We start from the raw sequence: 24,051 nt of genomic DNA on the forward strand, positions 1-24,051 counted from the left end.
CTTACTAAGCCGTGTCACTTTCTGCACTTCACAGTGGCTTTCATCGTCACCACTGAGGTAGACATGCGCTATTACAATGACCTGCTGAATCCAATCCCAGAGGAATTTGTCTCTGTGCCCCTGATACTGCACTGCATGCTGGAACAGGTGGGTAGGTGCTGAGGCTTCCCCCAGGCCTGACAGCAACCTTGACTAAATTATCTCTCCTCACTTCCAGATCTTAACATGGTTTTGTCATTTTACTCGGAACACCCGGTGCGTTCCCACTTAAGTCGCAGTATTTCGGATAAGACTAAAATCGGCTTTTATGGCCAGTGCCAATCCTCTTCCTTGCTGCATTCTATCTCTCAGTTAATAGTTCCCAAAGTTTTGGTAGAATATATACTTAAAATTGTCTTGATGGAGAGGGTCTGACTAACTTTGGTCAGCTTGCCACACACTAGATTCACCTGGGAAGAGGGGCCCTGAATTAGAACGTTGCCTGCATCAAATTGTCGGTGAGCATGTATGCACAGCAAGATTGATGCCGAAGGGCCTGGCCCACTGTGGGCGGTGATAGGAAAGCAAGCTGAGGGAGTCATGAAGCCAGTAAGCTTCAGATCCCTGTTGCAGTTCCTACATACAGGTTCCTGGCATGCGTTCCTGCCTTGGCTGCCCTGCATGGTAGACGGCGACCTGAAAACCAAAGGAACTCTCTCCACCTTGTTTTTTGGTCAGTTTTTCATTACAGCATGATGAAAGAGGAAAAGAACCTAGATGGGGGCTAACATAGATAATGGATTTCAGTCTTTAAATGTCTTTTCCTTAATATGTGTGTGTGCGTGTGTGAATGCTTTCATGTATTGATATGCACTACATGCGTGCAGGACCAGTGGAGGGAGGCCAGAACAGAGATTTCTGTCCTTCAGAACTGCCGTTCCAGGTGCTGAGACCTGCCTGACGTGGGAGCCGGGAACCAAACCTGGGTCCTCTGCAGGAGCAGTAAGCACTCTTTACTGCTGAGCCATCTCTCCAGGTTGTCTTTAAAACCTTTGGACCTTTAGATTTAATCAGGATGGGGTTTCCCCCCTACATTTGAAGCCAGTTTTCATTGTTAGTATTTTACACAAAAATGTTTATTTGGTTTTGCAGTAGGGGGTCAGGTTCCTTATGGTAGTCACTTACAGGCTTGTCCAAAGTCTTAATTCCACTGCACGTGGCATGATTGGCAATGACACAGTGAGGGCAAAGTGTCCACCGCCTGGTGGAAAAGCTGGTGCAGAAAAGGAGACGACGTGTTCTCAAAGAGCCAGCAGCTGGTAGGCAGAAGCATTAGGCCACAATCCAAGCTATGGGGAAGCTCAGTGCTCCCAGAGATGCTTTCTCAACAGCAAAGACGCTAACAGTTACACTCCTGAGTCTGGTGTGATTATCAATGTCACTTCTTTACTCAATCAGGGTCCTGACACCATGGTTGTTAGATTAGTCTAGTCAAAAAAAGACATATTTGTTGACCAACTCCTTTTTACTTAATTTGTTTTTTTTTCTGTTTGTTTGGGGGGGGGTGGCTTGTACTTCCTTTTCAATAGAAATCTTACTTCATTTATTTCACTCTTTTATTTGGGGCCTATATTTCTCTTATATTTCTTAGACTAAAACAGATGTTTTCAGTGTATTCAATTCTAAATAAGACATATATTGTTTTTACACATGATTTCATGAAGATTTATTACACTATTGACATGGGTCTTCAAGTGAGCCAGACAAAATTTTCTGACCTGATGTATATGGTCATTTCTTTTGACTATTTGAATAAAAGCACACACATATTCTTCCCCCTGCCCATACACACATCACTAACAGACAACAGACAAAGCAATGAAATGAAGCATAAAATACTTTGTTTTCTCATTTTACAAATATGCAAATTGAGGCTTAAGAGGATTGAGTAGCTTGTTTAGACAGTTAACAGTGGGAAAGGGCTTTGCTCAGTGGAGAAACATTTTGGTGACACTCTCGGGTGCTATAGAGTGCTGGGTACTGATGTGAGCACAGAAATAATTCTTTCTAGCAACTATTAAATATCTCTTCTTATAATTGGTAACCCCCAGCCTGTGTCAAGGGAAAGATGGTTTTATATGGCCCCAGAAGTCAGGAGGAGATGGGAGAAAAGGGACAAGTCAGGGGAGAAGGGCAATACATGATCAAATCTCAGCCTATGGATATATGGAAAACACCACAGTGAAACCCATTTGTTTGTCCCGTGAAAACCATCTCCACCCATTTTCAAGGGTGTATTTATTACTTCTCTCACTACTGTCAACTTGAGAGAGGGTGACAGCTTGAGGCCATCATGGCCAGGAAGGCAAGGTGGCAGGATCCAAAGCTGCTGGTCACAAATATCTGTAGCCAGAAAACAGAGAGTGAACAGGAAGTGGGACTGGCTGCATTCCTGGAACTCACTTCTTCCAACAAGGTTCCATCTTCCCAAAGGCTCCCCAGCCTTCCCAAAGAAGAGGCCAGGCCTTCAAACTACAACAAAGGCCATCAATCACCCTGCTGACTTACCACTAGGTTCCACCTCTTGAAGGTCTCAGCACCTCAAAACTGCAACCTTGAGTACCAAGCTGCTAACAGATGACCCTGGAGAACAAAGTATGTCAAACCACAATAGTGTTATGTCCGTAGTTTATTATATTTGTTAATGTGATATAAAGAGATTATAAATTCTTCCGATAACAATTCTAAGCAAAATCAAAAGTTATGAGATTCCTTAAAGGTACCAAAAAATGTGTTTCTGAGCTATGGGCACAAATTTCTGTCCTGTCTGGTCCCACAGCTGTTCAGTTCCAAAGAAAAACATGGACACTTATATTAATTATAAACTATTTGACCTATTGCTCAGGCTTATCGCTAGCTTGCTCTTAAAACTTAAATTAACTCATAATTCTTGCTTATGTTTAGCCACGTAGCTTGGTACCTTTTCTCAGTAAGGCATTCTCATCTTTCTTCCTCTGCATTTGGCTTGTGACTACGTCTCTGCCTTTCCTCTTCCCAGAATTCTCCTACTCTGGCTGCCCTGCCTATATATCCTGCCTGGCTGCTGGCCAATCAGCCTTTTATTTAACCAATATGAGTGATAAATCTTTTTTTTTTTTTAGTGAACAAGAGCATTATCCCACAGCATTTCCCCTTCTTTCTTTTCAAAACAAGACTCTGAATCTAATCTGCTTTGTTTAGCTTTCTTCCTGACCATTATCCATAACAACTTGTAACCAACAGGCTAAACAAAAATAAACATCCATAATCCATTTTTGAGAATGTATGTAGTTTTCCAGGCTATTTCCTGATGATTGGCAGCTGCTGATAATCTTATGGGAACCCAAAGAAAATTTAGGATTATAGTCAAGTCCTGACTGGAGTATTCTGTGAGGCTTGATCATCTCAGCCAGCAGTCTTGAAGCTGTTCTGGATGGAGAACTCAGAGGAAACTCCAACAGAGGTGCTCTAAAGCATAGAATCATCTGGGCCATCTGCTCCTATCAGAGATTTTTCAGGAGCTCTTCCTTGATCAAACCTTATTTTTCTTAACCCAGAATGAATCCACAGCCTTTCATTCCCTGTGGAAACAAAAGCAAAACCTCTTCTCCAAATAACATATATTTTGACTTAAATTTTGAAGCCAAGGTATTTTCAAAATATAGAGGTTGGATTAATCCAGCAGTATTATCATCAAAAGCTGTTGCTCCTTCCTCAGCAGTCAAACAATTCAAAGACAACACAATCGCATACAGTATCCAGATTCTCTGTGTATTTTCCATCTTAACATGGCTTTTTTTTCTTACTCTATTTCTCTTTTATTTAAGGACTCTCTATTCTTTTCTATTCAAAGCCTATGTATACTTTTAAATACAGTGTAAACTGTTTAGATTTCTTTTTCATCTGAATCTGTCTCTACTGTATATCTCTATCTTTTTTGACTATATGAGTCTTTAATCTGATAAACAGCATGGCCAGGATTAAAGCTGCAGTTTGGTGGCTGGCTTCACTCATTCCTTGATTTCCAAAAGTCTAAATTCATGGCAGAGGTACAGGCAGGAACCACGTTACTTGCCTTGGGGAAATGAGTCTACTGATATGAAGAAATATTAATGACCAGTGATTGTTAATTCCTATTATTTTGGTGGTGGTGGTAGGTGTCTGTGTGTGTGTGTGTGTGTGTGTGTGTGTGTGTTTCCTGTCTTTGGATTTTATTCATGTAAGATTTTCTTTTGTCTGTTTATTTTTGTGGTTGTAGTTACCTTCCTTGGGTTAGCATTTTCCTTCTAGTACCTTCTGTAGGAGTGCATATTGTTTAACATTTGACTTTGTCATGAAGTATCTTTGTTTTCTCCATCTATGATAATTTAAAATTCTGCTGGGTATAGTAGTCTGGGCTGGCATTTGTGTTCTCTTATGATTTGCAAGACATCTGTCCAGGCCCTTCTAGCTTTTAGAGTCTCTGTTGAGAAGTTGGATGTAATTCTAATAGGTCTACCTTTTGTATGTTACTTGGCATTTTTCCCTCGCAGATTTTAAGATTCTTTCCTTGTTCTGTGTATTTAGTGTTTTGATTATTATGTGTCATGGGGATTTTCTTTGTTGGTCCAATCTATTTGATGTTCTGTATGCTTCTTGTACATTTATATGTATGCCCTTCTTTAGGTTAGGGAAATTTTCTTCTATGATTTTGTTAAATATATTTTCTGGGTTTTGAGCTGAGATTCTTTCCTTCTTCCGTTCCTATCATTCTTATGTTTGGTTTTTCATAGTGTGCTAGGTTTCCTGGATGTTTTGTGTTAGAGGTTTTTTAGATTTAATATTTTCTTTGACTGATAAATCTATTAATTCTATTGTATCTTCATCTGTAGTTCCTGTTCACTTACATAGATTTTCTATTTCCAGAATTCCCTCAGTTATGTTTTCATTATTGCTTTTATTTAAATTTTCAGGTCTTGAATAGTTTCCTTCACCTGTTTGTTTTTCTTTAAGGGATTTATTGATTTCCTCCAATTTCTTGGTTGTCTTTTCCTCAATTTCTTTAAGGGAGTTTTTAATTTCCTCTTTAAGGATGTCTATCATGTTCATGAAGCTGTTTTTAAGGTCATTTTCTTATGCTTCAGCTGCGTTGGAATATTCAGGACTTACTGTTGTAGGATAGCTGGGCTCTGGTGGTGCCAAATTGTGCTGGCTGTTGTTGATTCTGTTCTTACTCTGGTTTTTAGGAATCTAGATTTAGGATGATTGGGTCTAGGTCCTGATTTCTGAGTTTGTCTTTGTTGAATGGGTGTTTTGTTCCTTGGCTTCTGTTTCCTCTTTGGTCTTCTAGTCTATGTGACCGGGATTTCTGGTGACCAGTGCAACCTCTGATCTAGTAGGGAGTCTCTGTCCAAGGTGGGAGCTGGGCTTCTGGTGGTTAGCTTGGTTTTGGGGGCAGCAGTGAGTCTTTGTTCCTCTGACTGGTGTGGCAAGAATCTCCTGGGGTTGGGGCAGGACCTGGCCTCAGGTTAGCATGGGAGGGACTGGTGGTGTAATGGGTTTTAGGGAACAGACTCTAGGGAGTGGGCTTATAACATTTTCTTAATGAGTGAGTGATGGGGAAGGCCCCAGTTCCATTGTAGGTGATGCCATCCCTAGGCTGGTGGTCCTGGGTTCTATAACAAAACAGGCTGAAAAAATCATGATGAACAAGCCAGTAAACAGTACCCCTCCATAGCTTCTGCATCAGCTCCTATCTCCAGGTCCCCACCTTGCTTGAGTTCCTGTCCTGACTTCCTCTGATGATAAACTGTGATGTAGAAGCATAGCTAAATAAACCCTTTCCCCCCAAATTTTTTTGGTCGTGGTGTTTTATAACACAAATAGTAACCGTAACTAAGACACTGAGCTACTAACTCACTGAGTGAATCCTCAGGAAATCTCTTCTATCTTCAATGCTATTTAGATGGATGTTGAAACTTCAGGATTTTCCATCTTGTCTTCAAATTTTCTTTCAACTTTCTCAAGTGGAGATTTCTAACTTAACTCCTTGCTGTTTCTTTATTCCATGGGACCTATTCTGCTATTCAAGTCTGTTTTAGCATTCACATTTGTAATTTGTAAGTCCAAAGTGGCTTATTCTTGTCCTTGGGTCACAGATGTTCTTTCCCTGGCACATACATGACCACGCATGACATAAAACATTCCTTTTTAAAAAAGAGTTTATTTTTAATTAGGTGCACATGTCTACCACTGGGTAGGTGTGTGTCCTCAGAGGTCAGAAGAGGGTGTCAGATCCTCTGCAGCAGATGTTCCAGGCAATTGTGAGCCACCAGATCTCAGTGCTGTGGACTGAACTCAGATCCTCTGGAAGGCCAGAATCTGAACCATTGTGTCATCTCTTCGTGCCTATACAAGATTTCCTTTAAAGTCTTTTTCAGAGTCAATCACCTCTGTCACCTCCAGGGTATTTTTCTATGTGTACTGACTCCATTTTCTAGACTGTTAGCACCAATAGTTTCTTTTACCTTGGAAGGTTTTAGTGATACCAGTGGTTTTATTATGTCAATGCATTTGAAAAAATCTTGAATCTCTAAATCATCTAAACCTTGCATTCTCATGACTTTATTTGCCAGACTCTCCAATTTCATTAAAATCAGCCCAAAATGGTGACTATTCTGTAAGTACCTACTAAGTTCCAATTAACCAGAAGGATGGCTGATGAGCTCTACCTTGCCCCCAGTTAACCAGAAGGATGACTGATGAGCTCAACCTTGTCCCCAGTTAACCAGAAGGATGGCTGATTATCTCTATCTTGCCCCTTGACTGACAGGATCCATATAGATATGTGTTTATGAATAAAGAATTGATAGCTTGGGGGGTGGTGAGAAAACCAAACATCGAAGTTGCTACTTCTTATCTTCCAGGAAATAAAAACCCAGTTTTGAAAGACTGGGTATTTATCAGAGGTAAAGAAACTTTCTCCTTGAGCAGTGATTCTCAACAGGAAGTTATTATTCTCCCCTGTGGGCACTTTGCAGTGAGTAGAGGAGATGGGATCACACAACAAGAAGGCTGCCACTTTCATCACATAGAGACTTGAGAATGCCACTAAATACTCCAGTGTGCAAGGTGACAGCCCCCCCAAAAATTCCAAATAACCAGTCTAGAATGTTACTACTACTGCCAAAACTGGTCAACCTTATAGAAGAGTGCAAAATTATAACGATGATGCTAATATTTAAAGGCTAAAGGAAGACAGCTCATCAGATGTCTTCATTAGGTGTTTAGTTATATTTCAACTTCTTTTACTTGCTACCCACACAAAATTGAATAAGGCATTTAATCCTTCTAGACCTTGTTTTGTCTACATTAAAGGTAACTATTATCAATTACTGATCTCCTTATCCTACATTTTTCTATATCTGAAATAAAAAAAAAACAAGTACTTGGTCTGAACTCCCTATTCCTCAGTTTAAAATATGTGGAGTCAGATTGAACAATTAAGTCACTCACCTTTGTTTTATTCTTTATCAATGGAAAATGATATAAATGCCACATAGCAGAAGTGGGGCTCATGGGAGTTAAAGTGTGTGCAGATATCACATAGTACCTGGCAGGTGGTAAGCACTCTGTTTAAGTATATATTCAATCTGAAGTTTTATGAGCACTGTTTTCAGGGCCTTATGAGAAAGAAAGAAAGAAAGAAAGAAAGAAAGAAAGAAAGAAAGAAAGAAAGGGTACTTTAAAAAAATCAGTATTGTGACTTTTACTACTGTTAAGTTTATTGCTTTCTACTTCTAGCTGGTATTACCTATTTTAATGCAGGTCGTACAATTATATCTAATGCATGGATTGCAAATGTTTTCGCCTTTATTTTTGTCATCAGTGGCACAATGCTGTCATTACCACCGATATTTCAATGGACCTTCCTCCTCCTCACTAAGAGCACTGGGAATGCATCAGCAAAGAACTATTAGCCCCTCTATGCTCAACTGTCTTCCTCAATAGGTTGTGGCAACTGAAGAAGACCTCATCCCCCCAAGTCTGGTGGAGCCACCCCACAGAGCAGACGGGTTGGACTACAGAATTGCCGCTCACATCGTGTCCATCCTGCCTTCGCTCTGCCTGTCTGAGAAGGAGAAGAAGGTCAGAATAGGAGGGAGTCAAAGGTTTTGGACTTTGAACAGCAGTATTATGCATTATCTCATTAAGTCGCTATGACTTTAATTTAAATAGTATCTCCATGAGATATTCCTAACTGAAGGAGAAAGTGAAACCAAAGCAGCGCCCCAAGGCCCTCTCCTGCTGAACTACCACGATGCCCATGCCCACAAGAAGTATGTACTGAAGGTAAGGATTAGGCCACCTCCCTCCACAGCTGATGTAAGGAGGTGTTTTTATGATTCATCAGTTGGGGGATCTCATCGAATGACTGACCGTATCAACCAATGCTAATGAACTGTAGGTATAGAATAGATACCTGCTGACATGGGGGAGGGGATCAGAAAGCAGGAGTTGATGGGGAGAAAAACACCAGCAAAAAGCACTTGCCTGATCTCAGAGTTCGAGTTAACCACTGATGTGATTATCACCATGATATCTGCATGAAAACTTTATGGTCAGGTGCCGAAGAAATGCTGTAGAAGTTAAGAGTGTGCGATGCTGGTCCAGCAGACGCAGGTTCAGTTCCTAAAACCCATGCGAAGAAGCTCAGAACTGTGTATAACTCCAGCTCCAGGGGTTTTCTTCTGGCCTCCAGTGGCATCTACATGCAAACATACACACATACACATAAATAAAAATTAATCTTGAAAACCATTATGGCCATTTGATACATATCTGGTGCTATGAAATAGCAACGGATGCCAGTGAAGGACCTCAGGAGGGATAGATAAGTCCACGAGAAACTTCGCCAGCTTGTCACTAGGAATGAAGGCTCGGTTGTTTGTGTGCTCCAGGAACTTCTGGAAAAGTAAGAACTAGCTTTCTTGACCTTGTCCCAAATACTACATTTGTCGTCCTCGATTACCCATGATTTCCCCTGTTTCCAGATAATGAGGTATCATGTTTAGCCTTCTCCATATGCATAAGGCATTTGACAGCTCTCTTTAATGTTTTCTGTCATGCTGCTCTCTCTTTTCTTTTTCTGTAAGGACCAAAAAAATTTTGACCCAGTTCAAATCGAGCAGGAGATGCAGTCCAAGCTGCCACTGTGGGAATTCCTTCAGTTCCCTCTGCCCCCTCCGTGGAATAGCACCAAGAGACTCGCCACTATCCACGAGCTCATGCATTTCTGCACCAATGGTGAGCACACTGCTTTGTCTTGGGCTCAATGTAATTAATAGTCACATGTCCCCTTTAAAAAAGCATTTTGGTCACCAAAAGGCTGAGGTTTGATAAGTTCCAACTTTCTTGCCTTGAACAATATCACTAGCTATGTGGCAGTTCTGATTGTAGCATTCTACAATTTGGTGTGTTGGGTTTTCTTTCCACTGTATTTCCTTAACCGCAGCACTTTCCTGAACCTCCATATCCTACACCCCCACTGGCATCATTAGAGGTGATGGAATCTATCCTACTTACTAGGAGGAACGTGTGTGTGTGTGTGTGTGTGTGTGTGTGTGTGTGTGTGTGTGATAAATAGATATAGATATAAAGATAAACAAAAACCTTTCATTCCAAGTTACTATAGTCCCTTTCCCAGAAAAATAAAAATAAAAATAAAAGGCCTCATCATAGAATGAAGCCTTTACCATTGTAGAAAACCATGTAGACACAGTGGTGTTACCTGAGGAAAGGGAAGAGAAAGCCTGCGCAAGAGGTGACTTAGCCCCAACTGATCACTGTCAGTCTGGAGTCTCACAGTCGAGTTTCAAGCAACACAAGTCAATTTTGAATTCTAGAATTGTGCTCAGCCAAAACTTGAATTCTTCTTCTTTTTCTTCTTCTTCTTCTTCTCCTTCTCCATTTTCTTCTCCTCCTTCTCCTTCTTTGGTTTGTTTCTTTGTTTCAAGACAGGATTTTCTTTGTGTAATCCTGGCTGTCCTGGAACTTTCTCTGTAGACCAGGCTGGCCTTGAACTCAAAGAGATCCACCTGCCTCTGCAGGGGTGTACCACCATCACCAGGAAATATCCTTCTACAAAGCCTGAACCAATAGACTGGACATATTTGTGCTTGTCAATCAGTCTGTCTGTGCTAATAATAAAAGGCATTATATTTCAGTGTAAATGCAATCACTAAATGATTCTGTGTGGTAGATAAGGAAGTCCCCAGGAACCTTGTAACTACACCCCTCCATGAGAAACGAAGAGGAAGAACTCTGCCTAAGTGGGAAACTGGGTTTCTGCTCTCTATTTGACAGAGGAAGTGGACATCTGGACCATCATTGTATGCTAAATCAGTCAAGTGGTTAGTCTAGGGCCTTCCGGCTAGTTGCAGCATAGCTGGGGTCAGAAAGAAGAGAAGAGATCGTGGGAGGCCATTTAAATACAGCCTCTCTTGTCAGCATTCTTTATATAAATTCCACGTTCAGTTCTCTGGACATGTCTTTGCCTTGCAAAGCATTTTGGGAGCTGTCCTCAGAATCAGGAATGTTCCTCCTCCCTCTTCACAATGCAGTTTTGTTTTTTCCAGAACAACCAAACCCCTTCAGTGAGGACTGGTGTGTGGCAGATTGTGTCCTTCTGTCTCTTTACCTTGAGTCACTCCACAGTTATTTGTCAAAGACAAGAAATAGAAGGCCTGGGTCACCTGAATTTGACTGGCGCACCCATCTGGTGGACTGTGAGCTCACCCCCGCACAGGCGGGTGGAAAAGAAAGGAGAAATGGTGTGATGAGGGACAATGAAAAACCCCTGCCCAATGTCACCAAGATGGAATTCAGGATTTATATCCAGAAATTGAATTTCTTTCTCATCTTTTTTTAGTACTGATGATAGAACCTAGGATTTAGCCAATGCTAGGCAGTTTTTCTATCACTGAACTATACTGCCAGTCACAGAAACTGAAATGTGGAGAAAGATAGATTATGCAACCATTAAATCTCCTAACTGAAATGAACTTCAGAATCCACATAGTGCAAACATTCTAGGACTGTAAATAATAGCATAGATTCATGGTGGAAATTCTAGCCCCTGGATGCTCTCACTGGCACCCTTTCCTTACCAAGCTGAAGGGAGGGTAAATATCAGTTAAAGTTCATGTGCCTTCCCTGAACCATAACTGACTTTAGTCCTGGGGGTAGAGTGATGGATAGACAGCCCTTTGTCAGCATGCCACTCAAGAGTGAGTAGAGCCAAGCTGACCTCTTCTCATGGGAGGAAGAAGGGCAGGATAAAGGACCATTATTACATGAGGCCAGGGGATGAGGAGAGAAGATGAAGAGATGAGTGGGGGAGGTGAAAAGATCAAAACATATTGTTCACATGTATGAAATTCTCAAAGATTTTTTTAAAGAAAAGGATGTTATAAATCAATATTTCTAATGGATGTAGATATTAAACCCATGAAGAACATATTTTCAAGTCAAATTCAATATCACATCAAAAGTCTTACACATACTCACACACCCATAGAATCCCATCTCGTCTCATACTACTCTTGGGACTCTGATACAAACTGAAGCCTCTTGTCACCTGTCCCTTCACTCTGTTTTCATTTTGGCTTTATTGTCTGAAGAATTTTGCTCTCACAGTCTTTTTGCATTAACTTCTGATGTCCTCAATGGATTTCTTTCTTATCATCCATGCTGTCACATACATGTGTGTAGGTTTTTTTCTGGTTTTTTTTTTCTGTTTTTATTCTATGGGGGTCTGCCACCCAGCTCCCAAGTAAAGACACAGAGACTTATTCTTACTTATGAATAATCAGCCTTAGCTGGGCTTCTTTCTAGCCAACTTTTCTAACTTAAATTATCCTGTTCCTTTTCTTTTTTGTTTTGCCTTTGGGCTTTTTACCTGTCTTTATTTTATACATCTTTCCTTCTTACTCCTTGGCTGACTGGGTGGCTGGCTGGGTGGCTGACCCCTGGTGTCCACTTCTCCTTTTCCTTTTCTTGCTCCTCCTTCTCTTTCTTCTCTCTTCTCTAGATTTCTCCTCCTATTTATTCTCTCTGCATGCCAGCCCCACCTGTCCTTTCACTTGCCTACCTATTGGCCATTCAGCTCCTTATTAGACCAATCAAGTGTTTTAGACAGGCAAAGTTTTACAGAGTTAAAGAAATGCAGTATAAAAGACTGCAATACATATTTGCCTCATTGAGTAAATATTCCACAGCATAAGTGGATGGGAGACATCTTCAACTAATATTCCGTAGCTGAGTCTGTTTTCAACCCCTCTAGTGGTGTTCTGTGACAGTTATGAGACTATTTCCTTATTCATTAATCTTCACTTGGTATCATTACTAACACCCGGTGGGTACTCAAAAATGTATTTATTTATTATTATTATTTTCATTTTTCTGTTTTTGAGATAAATTCCAGACTGGTCTAAAATGCATGACAATCCTCCTGCCTCAGCCTCCTAAGTGCTTGGATTATAGGTGTGAACTACAAAGCCTAGATCAAAGAGTATTCATTCAGTAACTCTATTTTACATCTTTCTTGTGTCTCTTCTGGATCCCTATATTGTTTTCCCATGCTGTTCTGTTTGTCTCTGTGGGGTGTGGGAGGGGGAGTTGAAGGTGATCTAGGAGGCATTAATCTGGAACAATCTACCTGATTGCTATTGTCTTGTAATCTTATTGAAGCCTGTTAGTCTCCATCTCTCAATTCTCCATCTTGAACTTTGAAAGCTGAAGAACTGCATGATGTTCTTCTTTGACTCTTAGGCACCTGCAGCAGAGCTGAATGTCGCTGGTAGCTTAGTGACTATATGATGGCCACAGCTGAATAGAGATGACTGAGCTCTGATAGACTTGGAAGTGCAAGCACAGAAAGTAGCAGTTCTTACAGGTGTCTTTTTATGACCCTTTATGAGCAGGAAAACCTTCTAAGTATCATAGACATAAATGACAAATTTCAAAAGCCATCTGTGAATGCAGAAGTCACAAAACAATCCCACACCAGTTTGGAATTATGATTAATAAAAGGGTTATTTATTTAAGGGGAAAACTTACAGATCACTGTCCTAGACAACAGCCCTCTGAGCAAACAGGAACAGAGTCTAGCAGCTGGAAGTGGGAGCCAGAAGCAAGAGAGCGAGATCAGGGCTACCGCTGCTTTTTAAAGCAAAAAAGACCACGCCCAAGTGGGCTGGTATCTTAAAGTCTATTGGCTGAAGGAGCGGAAGAAGCTCCTGCAGCACATCTGTGCTAACTTAAATATATGGCATTTAAACCAATCCAATATCATGGAAAGTTCGGGCAAGTGGATATGGGCACCAAACACTGATCAAGCCATGAAGGTTTTTGGGAGTATCCCTCAGATCTGTTACATCTTAACTATGATTGTCTTAGTGCTCGGGCCTGTTGAGATTTGTTGAAGACTTACAAAGCCTGTATTTTAAGTCAGGTCACACCCATGGCGCCATGAACCATTGGCACCTCTCAGCTGCCCTTGTGTTAATGCTGTATTGTGTACTAATGAAAGCCTTCCTCAAGGCAGGGGGCCTGCTCTCTTGCAGAAGTGCTGAGCTGGAATGAAGTAGAACGAGCCTTCAAGGTGTTTACTTTTGAGAGTCTGAAGCTCTCAGAGGTAGACGAAACAGGACAGCTCAAGCCCGCCAAGGTGGACAGTCAGACAGATGGTGAGAATTTCAACATCCCATGGGACAACCCCGCCCGGTTCGCTAAGCAGATAAGGCAGCAGTTCATCCACAAGATGAACGTCCAGAAGGTCAAGCCAGTGACAGGTACACTGCATGGAAGGGGAGAGGAGTGGCCATCCTGGTACTGTGTCTAATAGCTACTCTTCATCCTGACTAGTCACTGAAAACAAAGACAGAACACTATTTGTAGACCAGAATTTGTCAAAGACCGAGCAAGAGGCTGAGAGATATGGAAATTCCCCGGATCCTGATCAGCCTGCTGCTAACAGTGTAAACCACTCTACTTCCGACACCATGAGACCCTTGGATGCTGGTAACAAACAGCTATCAGAGAAGGAGACCAGTGGGTCCATGTGGCCCCAGCCAGAGTCCTTGGGTAAGTGAAAACCTATGTAGACTCCATTATGCTTAGACACAAAGAGAGAGAAAAGGGCAAAAGGCCTCATTTAAATGTGAATGCTTCTGTACTTTATCTGAAGGAAAAGATTCAATGTCTAAGTTAATTGGTTGAGTAAACCTACTGAATGGGATTTGCCAGTCCTTCCTTCCCTGCTCTGCTCATCAAGGCATCCTCTCTGTTTGCTCTTCCCATAGAAAACCTAGTCAATGAACATAATCAAAACTTCCACCGTTAGAACTTCATGACTGCATGGTAAAATTACTCTAAAGTTGCTTGTAATGCCCTAACAAAATGCCAAGTATAGAGCTTGGCAAGAAATCAGCACTCAGTGAACACACCTTCCCTTTGGCTCCTATTTTAGCTCAGGACCTTACTTTGATCCCCAGGTAAAACCCTGTAAAGGTGACTTTAGGAGTCATGGGGTGCACTGAATTAAATCTGCATGAGCTTTACCTGATTGATGGTCCCTTTATGTCCCCGCATATTATTCTCAGCAGCTCCCTATGACCTGCTAAATGAAGTGTGCTCTCCTTCCCACCCTCTAGTACCACAGTCCTTACCCTAAAATCTTTGTACCTTGTCCCTCCCCACCCATATTATGTGCTGTAGCCAAGAGATGCCGTAACTACTTCCTTTATACCTTGCTAGTATGTCTTGCTGCTTTCTGTAATAACTAGTAAGGCCTCCACAACACCATAGCTCCTTGGAGGTAGCAAGTATGTTTATTTATGAAATCTTAACTTTATCCAGTTGCAGCAAATTTTCACAGGACTAAAATTACACAGGACAAATTCTCAAAGTCCAATCTGAGAGTTTAGCAAAGGAGGCTGCAGTTGCTAAAGATGCACACAGACAGGAGATTCTGGCACTTTTCTTTATAATTGTTGGCTGTAGGAAGCAGTGGCCTCTTCTCTGTGTATGCTGCAGTTCATGATTGTAAGAGGTGTGTGGAAGGTAAGGTAAGCACTCCCAAAACACCGGAGTTACATTGGAGTTGACTATGGTCATCTTGACATCTTCCTTATCTGGATGGGGGAAGAAGGAAAGGTCGTAAGTGAGTAGAATTTTGAAGGCGGCCGGCTAATTGTCAGCAGGTGAGATATGTGATGGGGAAAGAAGACAGAGAGAAGTTGGTGCTGTCTGAGGATGGCTCTGCTGTATGCCAAGCATGGTGCCATGGCATGGACCTTCCGTATATCACTGCTTTATAGAAACCTGAACCACTGAGCGAGATGTTATCACCTCAGTCCAACAGATGAGAAAGTCAGGACAGAGACGTTTAAGTAGTTTATTCAACCATATAGACATATAAACAGGACAGCGGTGCTCTCTACCTCACCTCAGAATAAGGCTTCCGGGACCCTAGGAATTCCTCAGGATGCTAACTGATAGCTGGGTCATATTTGGAATTTTTGTCATGTTGGTTCTTAGCTATTATCCTGGTTTTGCTGCTTTGTGTTTCTTCCTCTTTCCAACAGTAGGTTTCTTCTATGTCCTAAATATGCCTACCTGGTAGTCTAGCTCACAACAGACTAGAGAGAGAGAGAGAGAGAGAGAGAGAGAGAGAGAGAGAGAGAGAGAGAGAAGAGAAGAAGAGAGGAGTGAGAAGTGAGAGGAAGGGAGGGAAGGAGGAAGAGGGGACCAGAATAAGTTGACTTTGGCTGTTAGGACATCATATACCCTGGATGTACACATAGGATAGAGATCACTTTGTGTTAACATGGAACCAGAGTCAGCTGGGAGAGATGGAAGACAGAGCTATCCTTTTTGCTGTTTTGTCTTGCTTCTGATGGCAGCAGGTTCTTTCCTCAGGCAACGCTTGCCACCTGGTGGTCAAATCGCTCCAATGCTGCTATGGAGTGGAGGGCTCTCAGGCTCCCAATCCTCAGGCTGAAATGCTGTTGTAGATAGCATGTTCTGGGGCCCCAGCAGTTTTGAGGGCGGGTCCTCAGCCCTAAGCGTTCCCCCGCAATGACTGCAGGCCTTCACTCATGAGCCACTGCATCTGAGCAGACCAGGCAGCTGGCCTTGTATCTCCGTGACTGTTCCCGTGAGAGGAAAGGAAGTTGTCTGAGCCTTCCACCTTCCCCCCAACTCTAATTCATACTTCAAAAGCAACCACTTTAATTCCATTTACACAAAGCAGAAATCATCCCTGTGTTTTCCCCACACAACCGTTTTGGCATCCCATGCATTGATGTCCCTGTTTCTGGACATGAAGGACTGGATATTTGTGCTTTTCCTAACGAAACCCTGGGTTTCCATCTGAGACTGTTTTGAACTTGACAGGGCCCATTGGATATTTATGAAAAACCTGAGAGTTGGTAACCGTGAGGCTGTAGGTTTGGATGTGCCCTTTATGCTTGTCGGGTGTTTTTTTAATAAAGTAACTGCTTTGCAGAGGGATCTTGTTATCTCTAAAGTAAAACAGATTAGGAAAGCTGTTTTTCAAAGGGAAGGGAAAGCATCCATTTCCAGATGTGTCAAAAACTACTGAATCACACTGTCAAAGGATTATGTGGTTGAAATAAGGAATCAGAGAGGGGAAACATGGCTTTTATTCTGCTCTTAAATAAAGAGTTCAGCTTAGTATTAGAGCGCTCTCTCCTTTGACAAAATCATTGGTACCTAAGCTTTGGACAGACTTTCTAAAGAGCTGGTTTTGTTCCTGGATCTTTAGACACAGAAGGGAATACCAAATCTCCCGGAAGTCTGACAGGCCACAGGATAAAAGAACTTTTATTCTACAGATTTCATATCAGTTGCTTCAGTGACACAGGGGACGTCATGCTCTATTTATAATTAGAGTTGGCCTGGGTTTTGTCTTCAATGGATATGTTTATACAAACGCAGAACTGAATTGGCTTTAGCATCTCGCTCCAAATCAAAAGCAGTAATTCTGTCACCTGTAGCAACCCAGGGCAAGAGGTAACTAGGGTCAAAGATGTTAGTAACTATGCCCCGAGAGAGAAGAACATTAGCACATCCTCTTTGCAACAGAATGGAAAGGAAAATCTATGCTCACATTCAAATTAGCCTTTCATATAGTTTTCCTTCCATATTTCTATTGTCTTTATGATGCTGCCATCAGTTCAATATAGTTCAATATGTGATTGATTCACTCCATTTGATCAAAAGAAAAAACACATTACTGAATCCTCCCCAGATTCCGGGGGCATAGGGTGCAAAGAGGGCATGTTCTTGTTCTTCAGCAACTAAGATTCAAAGCAGAAGGGCAGACCAAAACCAAATAGGAACCCTCGCCAGTCAATGCTATGACTTCAAATGCGGCTCAGTATGAGGCAGAGACTCTCAGGAAGGTAACCAGAGAGTGAAATAGGCAATAGCTTAGAGTAAACTATGGTGGACGGCGGGAAAGCGAGTGTAGGATTGCCCGCACACAGCTAGTGGGCCAGTGCATCTAAAATGGGAAGAGCAAGGAGCGGGTGGGCAAAGTATTGGAAGACTGGGACTGCAGCAATTGACACGCAGCTTTGTGGCATTTGATTTGCAGCTATTCTCAAGATGGTAAGAAGTCAGCCAGGCTCAGCCATGCAGCAATACCAGAGTTTGTTCTTGCAACACGTACCCTTCTTAAGCATACGCCATTTCTTCATGGGATGTGAGGGAAATTACAGGAGGGACATCACCAGCATTCTCTGTTGTGTGTCACTTACTCTGGCCCACTTCGTGATGTGAAAATCAGTGGCAAAATTCCACCCCTTTCTCATCCACTCAGATGGCCACTGCTCCCTGGGCCAAGAATGACATCACAGCCCTTTTCACATGAGTCTACTCTCATTCATGGGCGAGCTAATGTGCCTCACTCATGTTGGGCCATGACATGGGGCATTGGAGTCCAAGTGCCCACTCATTTACCCATTTAACTAAGGTCTGTTAAGTTCCGCCTGTCAGTGTGCACATGCGCATTAAGTAATAAGTTCATGACGAATGGACAGAAAATCTCAACAGAATGGTAGGATGCTGTCACTCTCTAAAAGGTAAATTCCTATCTAGGTTTTCCATCCACACACCCCTGCCCTTGCCCTGGTCTGTCAGCCGGCAGGCAAGGCTCACAAAAAACCTGCTAAGGCTTTGTGATGGCCACCAGAGTCAGGGAAATGAGAGCAGTGAGCCAATGATTTAGTTTAGCCAGTAAATACTTACAGTTTGTGAAGGCAAGGATGCACTGCCAGAAGCGAGCAATAGACAGCCTGAAAGAATAGTCTGTGTGATTTAGTGTGCAGCAGATAAGACGTCGGGTTCTTTTCAAAGAGTTTAGGATAAATTCTAGGTAGGCATTGGCTTAGAGTTCTTGACACAAACACCTCTTTGGAGGCACAAAACATGCCTCTCAGGAATCACCTTTTCAGCACAGAGACATAGATCATACTGGCAACAAAAAGACCCAGCACTGACCAAAGGCAAGAACAAAGCCCGAACACAACTGGATGTTGGTGTCTTTGATTTACAGAGCAGCCCATGGACAATGAGATCAAAGATGAAGCAGCCACAAAGGATGGCTCTCTTGAAAAGGTAAGGAATTATCTTCCTGAACGTGTAGATGACAGGCAAGATGATCTGAGAAGACCCCCTGACCAAACTGAGGAGAGAGAGAGAGAGAGACTTAAAAGGCAAATGCTGCTGGTGTGGGGGAGAGGGCTTGTTCAGATGTCCCATACCCCCTCCACCTGGAGTGAAAGGGTTAACTTTCCTGGCCTCACTGACTTAAGCAGAACTTCCCCACTCCCTGGCCCTCTCTAGACAGTGCGGCTTGGCTTCCTCACAAACACCTGCTGACCATACAGCCCACGTAGAACTAACGCTGTCTTGAAGTGAGTTCAGAAAGCCTGCCTGTAATTGCTAACAGGACTCCGAAGAGTATAACCTAACAATAAAAATATTTAGGTTATGTTGCACATTTGAAAAAAAAAAAGAGTCAAAGGCGTACTTCTTTCTGGCAGCGGCCCTCCTAAAATGTTGCCATATGGATCTATACATATGCAGATTCCCACAATTAAATGGGGCGCATGGGGGTGAGTCCGCAGAGTCTAACAGGGCTCCATTTGGACGAGCACAAATTAGAGCTGAAATCGTGTTCCAGTGGATTTTTTTTTTTTAAAGAAACCCAAGAAGATGGTGGTGGAAGCTAATCTAGAGGACATAAAGAAAACGCAGCAGCGCAGTTTAACGGACTGGAGCTTTACTGAGCATTTTCAGCCGAAAGTCTTGCTTCAGGTATTTATGGGTTGTGATTCTCCAGGATACGCGCACGCGCAAGCAGATAGGTCTGAAGAGCTGGGCTGTGACTGTGAATAGTTCACTTCTGGGTCACTCTCCCGGAGAGAGCTCAAATCTGGATTCCCAATGATTTCAGCTATAAAGTGAGTTTGTTCCCACACTGAGCCATGCAACCCAGGAAATCCCCCAAAGGGCTGAGATCCTTTCAAAGAAGAACTGTTTCCATTAAGACTGCTTTGAGTGATTTCTAGAGAAAAGCTGGGCTTTACCAGGAAGTGACACCATCTTCCCCCATGGTGTCTTTCCATTCTTTTTGGAGTTGATTATGTTTTGTGGTGTTTTTTTGTTGGGATGAGCGGGTCAGTGGTAGCTGTGATGACCGGCAGTTACTGCACTAAGTGCTGTATGTGAGGCCCCGGCGGTTGTGTGTGAGTATATTCTCAGAATAAGCCTATGCTGTAGAAACTATTAAATCGTAGAAACTGGGGCCCCTTGACCAAAAGTCTGTTGCCAGTTGAGAAACAGGAAGAAAACAGCCAAGAAAATTTGCCCCCATCCCAAAACACGCTTTTAACTGCTGTGGGGAATCGTGAGACACCTAGAAATGAACACATGCTGCTTTTAGATTTTATGAAATCTGTACTCTGTATGATTTGTCTTTCTAATTTGAATCTCATTTTGATCAGATTTACATCCCGCATATTTTTAAAGCCAGGAGAATCTACTGAGCCATGTTATGAAAAGAATAGCAATTTCCCAACCCTCTCAATGGTAAAGAAAAATGGTTTTCTCCCCAGAAAAGAGTAATTCAACAGAAACAAAGACAGTCACGTGGTACTCTGCATGGAGCTATCTGGGCCAAACACACCGGGTTTCAAAGACTTGGCATGAAATAATGATATATCTTGTTCATAATATTTATATCTACTACATGTTGAAATGATAACATTTTCATATATTGAGTGAAACAAAATATACCATTGCCATTGCTTTTACCTGCCTCAGCCTTTAAAATGGAGCAACTATAAAATTTAGAATTATATACATGGGCCACATTTGTGACTTGTCTTTGTGATTTAGACATTTACATAATTTCTGGTTTCTCTTGAACGTGCTTCTCCTTGCCTAGTGGCTAGGGTCCCGTGTTCTTGAACCCCTTGGCTCACCTTCTGTGGACTGCCACCCTCTTTTCTGCTGCAGTAGCGGACAGACAGTAACGTGGTAGAAGGTGGCTTACCTTCTGCAAGGGTACAAGGGCACCTGTAAGGTCTAACTACATCAGTTTTGTTTTTTTTAAGATTTATTTATTTATTTTGCTTACAGTGTTCTGTCTGCATGTCTGCTTGCAGGCCAGAAGAGGGCACCAGATCTCATTACAGATGGTTGTGAGCCACCATGTGGTTGCTGGGAATTGAACTCAGGACCTCTGGAAAAACAATCAGTGCTCTTAACCTCTAAGCCATCTCTCTAGCCCCCTAACTACATCAGTTTTAACTAACCACCATCCTTACCTCCTATTGAAACATCCTTTGAAGTATCAGACTGCTTTGGTTCTCACTCCCATCCATTCCCTGTAATTCAAATATTTCATCCACTTGAACAGAACTCAGAGTGACCTGTAGCAACCTTAATCCAATTGCAGAAGAGAATTTGGTCCATCGAGTTCATTTGTGTGCTCCTGGAACACTGCCTGACACTTATTCTCATCTTTTGCCAATTGTTTTTGCTGCAGTGGTCGTTTTTAGTTGTGGTACCCTCCCCCAGGCCCTTGCTTCTGTTAGGTAAACACCCCCACACTGAGTTAGAGCAGCGTCCCCGAGCTCATTCTCCTGAACAACATGAGACAACAATATTAACATGTAAACGGCAGACACCAGTTCACAGAAAAGGAAAGGTAATGGTCACACTTTCCAAATTCTGAAAGTCAATCACAGCTCTGGTAATCTTGCCCAATGGTCAGAGCAAGGATGCTCACTGTAAGCAAACATTTGTCTCTTGGGTTTATCATCTCAGAGGAATTTGCCTTTGAAGGACAGTAGGTGAGAAATAGTTAGTGTCTCAGAAAACAGAAGTAAATGTTAACAGGGCAAGACCTGCATACAGGGGACTAGACTGGGGGAGAAATGTTATTTTACATCTATTACCAGTAGAGAAATAAAGGCAAACCTGAAGCAACTCTTCCCTGACATGCTAGCGATTTCTTGAGATTATCCCATGGCAGAGCACATAGAGCTGCCTACAGTAGATTGGTATTGAAAACACAAACAAAAGCCCGCTGCTGTCTACTTCCTTTTCCTGTAGCTAATTTCCTACGGTTGATTGACATTGAGAAGGAAGCTGGAAGAAGCAGCTACGCCTTGGTGCCCTCTGCTGGTGGCTGCCACTGCAGAGCAGGCTGAGGGTGTTATATTTTAAAGCAAGGTGGAATTGGGGGCAAATAGCAATGGCACTTATGAGAAAGACCAACCACCTGTTTCACTACTACGTAGTTATCCACAGAGGACACACTGTGAGGAAGAGAGATAGCAGAGCTGGGAGACAGCTGTCTTGAACTCTGGCACTAGAACCTACAAACCTGTTCTTGGCAAATCCCTTATTGTGCTGGCAAATAAGACCTGATATTTAGAAACAGGAAAAAAAATGGTAGCTATTGTCTTAGTCTGCCAAAACAAAATACTTCAGGCTGGGTAGCTGAAATAATACAAGAGTATCATCTCAGAGCTTAAGAAGTAGGAGAACAAACTCCAGGCACTAGTGCGGTTGGTTCCTGATGAGGGCTTTCTTCCTGGCTTCCATATAACGCTACCCTGCTGAGTTATCCATGGCAGAGAGGGAGCAGAGAGAAAGGAAGCTCCAATGTTTAGATGATAGGACACAAATACTATCATGGGAACCCCACCCTTAAAACATTCCCAAAGCCCTTCAAATATTATCACACTAGGGGTTAGACTGTCAGGTTATGAACTTGGAGCAGGTCAAGCACAGCCTAGCATATGAGGTACACTTTATTTGTAATATTTAATTATGCTAAAAATGAATTGATCTATATGGAGGCAAAAAAAGCAACTATTAGATAAAAAACTGACTGATTAGCCGGGTGGTGGTGGCACATGCCTTCAATCTGTGCACTCAGGAGTCTGAGACAAGAGGATCTCTAAGTTCAAGGCCAGCCTGATCTAAAGAGTGAGTTCCAGGAAAACCAGGGCTACACAGAGAAACCATTTCTCAAAAAAAAAAAATCAAAAAATCAAAAAACACTGCGAGGGCAAAGAACTGACTGATTACCATCTACCAACACTTGTGGAGAGCACTTAGCAAGTACCTCCACCTGAGAACCTACTGTTTGTTTTTCTATAGAGTTATTGAACGGCCCACAAATGTACTATATTTTATGATCTTATTTTCTAGTAGTTAGGAAGGACTCCACTGGAAACTCAAAGTTGGCCAATGGTGTAGAAACAAGAAGGAGGAAGGAGGGACAGACATGTAGTTATAGCAGAAAACTCTTCTCTTGGGGATAAAACAACTGAACAATACAATTATTTCATCTTCAGGTCCTTCAGGAAGCCCATCAGCAGTATCGATGTGTTGACTCCTATTACCACACGCAGGACAATTCTTTGCTTCTGGTTTTTCATAACCCAATGAATATACAACGTCTGCATTGTGAATATTGGAAAATTGCTCTTCACTCTAATGTTGGATTCAGGTGACTTAGATAATTTAATTAAACAGTGACTGAGGTAGTCTCTTAGGTTTTGGTTCCTTACTCAGACCTTTGTGATTCAACTAGATATAAGAAGTTACATTGAATATATATATATATATATATGTATGTATGTGTGTATACATATATATATATATTAACATGTACCATGTGCTATGCACTGTACTATGTATTGATACTCTACCGTCAAGAGTGAGCGTTTCTCTTGCCCTCATGGAATCTAATAGAGATGTTATTAAAGTGTTTTCTATCTATTTCATCTGTAGCAAGACTGACTCTGAGACATTAAAATAGCAACTATAAAACAATTTGATTTTTTCTTAACTCTACTGGGTCTGGAAAAGTTTCAAGCCCAGGACAACGAAGAATTAGCAAAATAAGTCTTCAAATTCCCAGAAAATGAAGACCTAAGAGCCACTGGTTCTTTTCAATTCTCAGTAGCTTTCTGTTTGTTTGCTTTATTCTGGCTTTTCATTTGTTTGTTCCCATAGACTCTGGCTTTCCTTAGTAATAGTCAGAGCACCTTGTTATCTCTTGTTATCTTGTAGTATTTAGTGTGTACTTAGCACTTACTATATGTATAACAATGATAAAATTCTAAGAAAGACAAAGACAAAAGAAATGGACCCGAGGAACAAATGGGGGAACAGAATGCCATAAACACTTGCATTTGAAGGTTATAAGATGATATAATTCAGGTGTGTAGTAGGTGTATTTAAAATATTAATCTGTATTGTTTCTTGTTTTCCATTGCCAATATTTATACTTCATTTCTTTCTTTCCTGGAATCACTTGCTTACTACACCTTCACTGCCATTTTGAGAGCATTCCTCCAGTGTAACTCTGAGAGCATTCCCTCCAGTGTAACTCTGAGAGAATTCCCTCCAGTGCAACTCTGAGAGAACATTCTCATAATG

The 24,051-nt window shown here is 41.9% G+C and overlaps 1 protein-coding gene across 1 annotated transcript in view; it reads left to right on the forward strand.

Moving 5' to 3' along the window:
• Spag17 (sperm associated antigen 17) overlaps window positions 1–24,051 on the forward strand; it is a 214,907-nt gene that overhangs the window by 98,271 nt on the left and 92,585 nt on the right. The window contains exons 10-18 of the mRNA XM_041637866.1: window positions 30–147; window positions 8,008–8,145; window positions 8,236–8,349; window positions 9,153–9,303; window positions 13,623–13,850; window positions 13,924–14,142; window positions 18,641–18,702; window positions 19,291–19,404; window positions 22,962–23,116. Of these exons, the coding sequence (XP_041493800.1) occupies window positions 30–147; window positions 8,008–8,145; window positions 8,236–8,349; window positions 9,153–9,303; window positions 13,623–13,850; window positions 13,924–14,142; window positions 18,641–18,702; window positions 19,291–19,404; window positions 22,962–23,116 (1,299 nt within the window). The remainder of the gene's footprint in view (window positions 1–29; window positions 148–8,007; window positions 8,146–8,235; window positions 8,350–9,152; window positions 9,304–13,622; window positions 13,851–13,923; window positions 14,143–18,640; window positions 18,703–19,290; window positions 19,405–22,961; window positions 23,117–24,051) is intronic.

Source organism: Microtus oregoni, unplaced genomic scaffold, assembly GCF_018167655.1.
Source record: "Microtus oregoni isolate MIOR12 unplaced genomic scaffold, Mior012 000054F_ref0000373, whole genome shotgun sequence".
In the NCBI taxonomy this organism is placed as follows: domain Eukaryota; kingdom Metazoa; phylum Chordata; class Mammalia; order Rodentia; family Cricetidae; genus Microtus; species Microtus oregoni.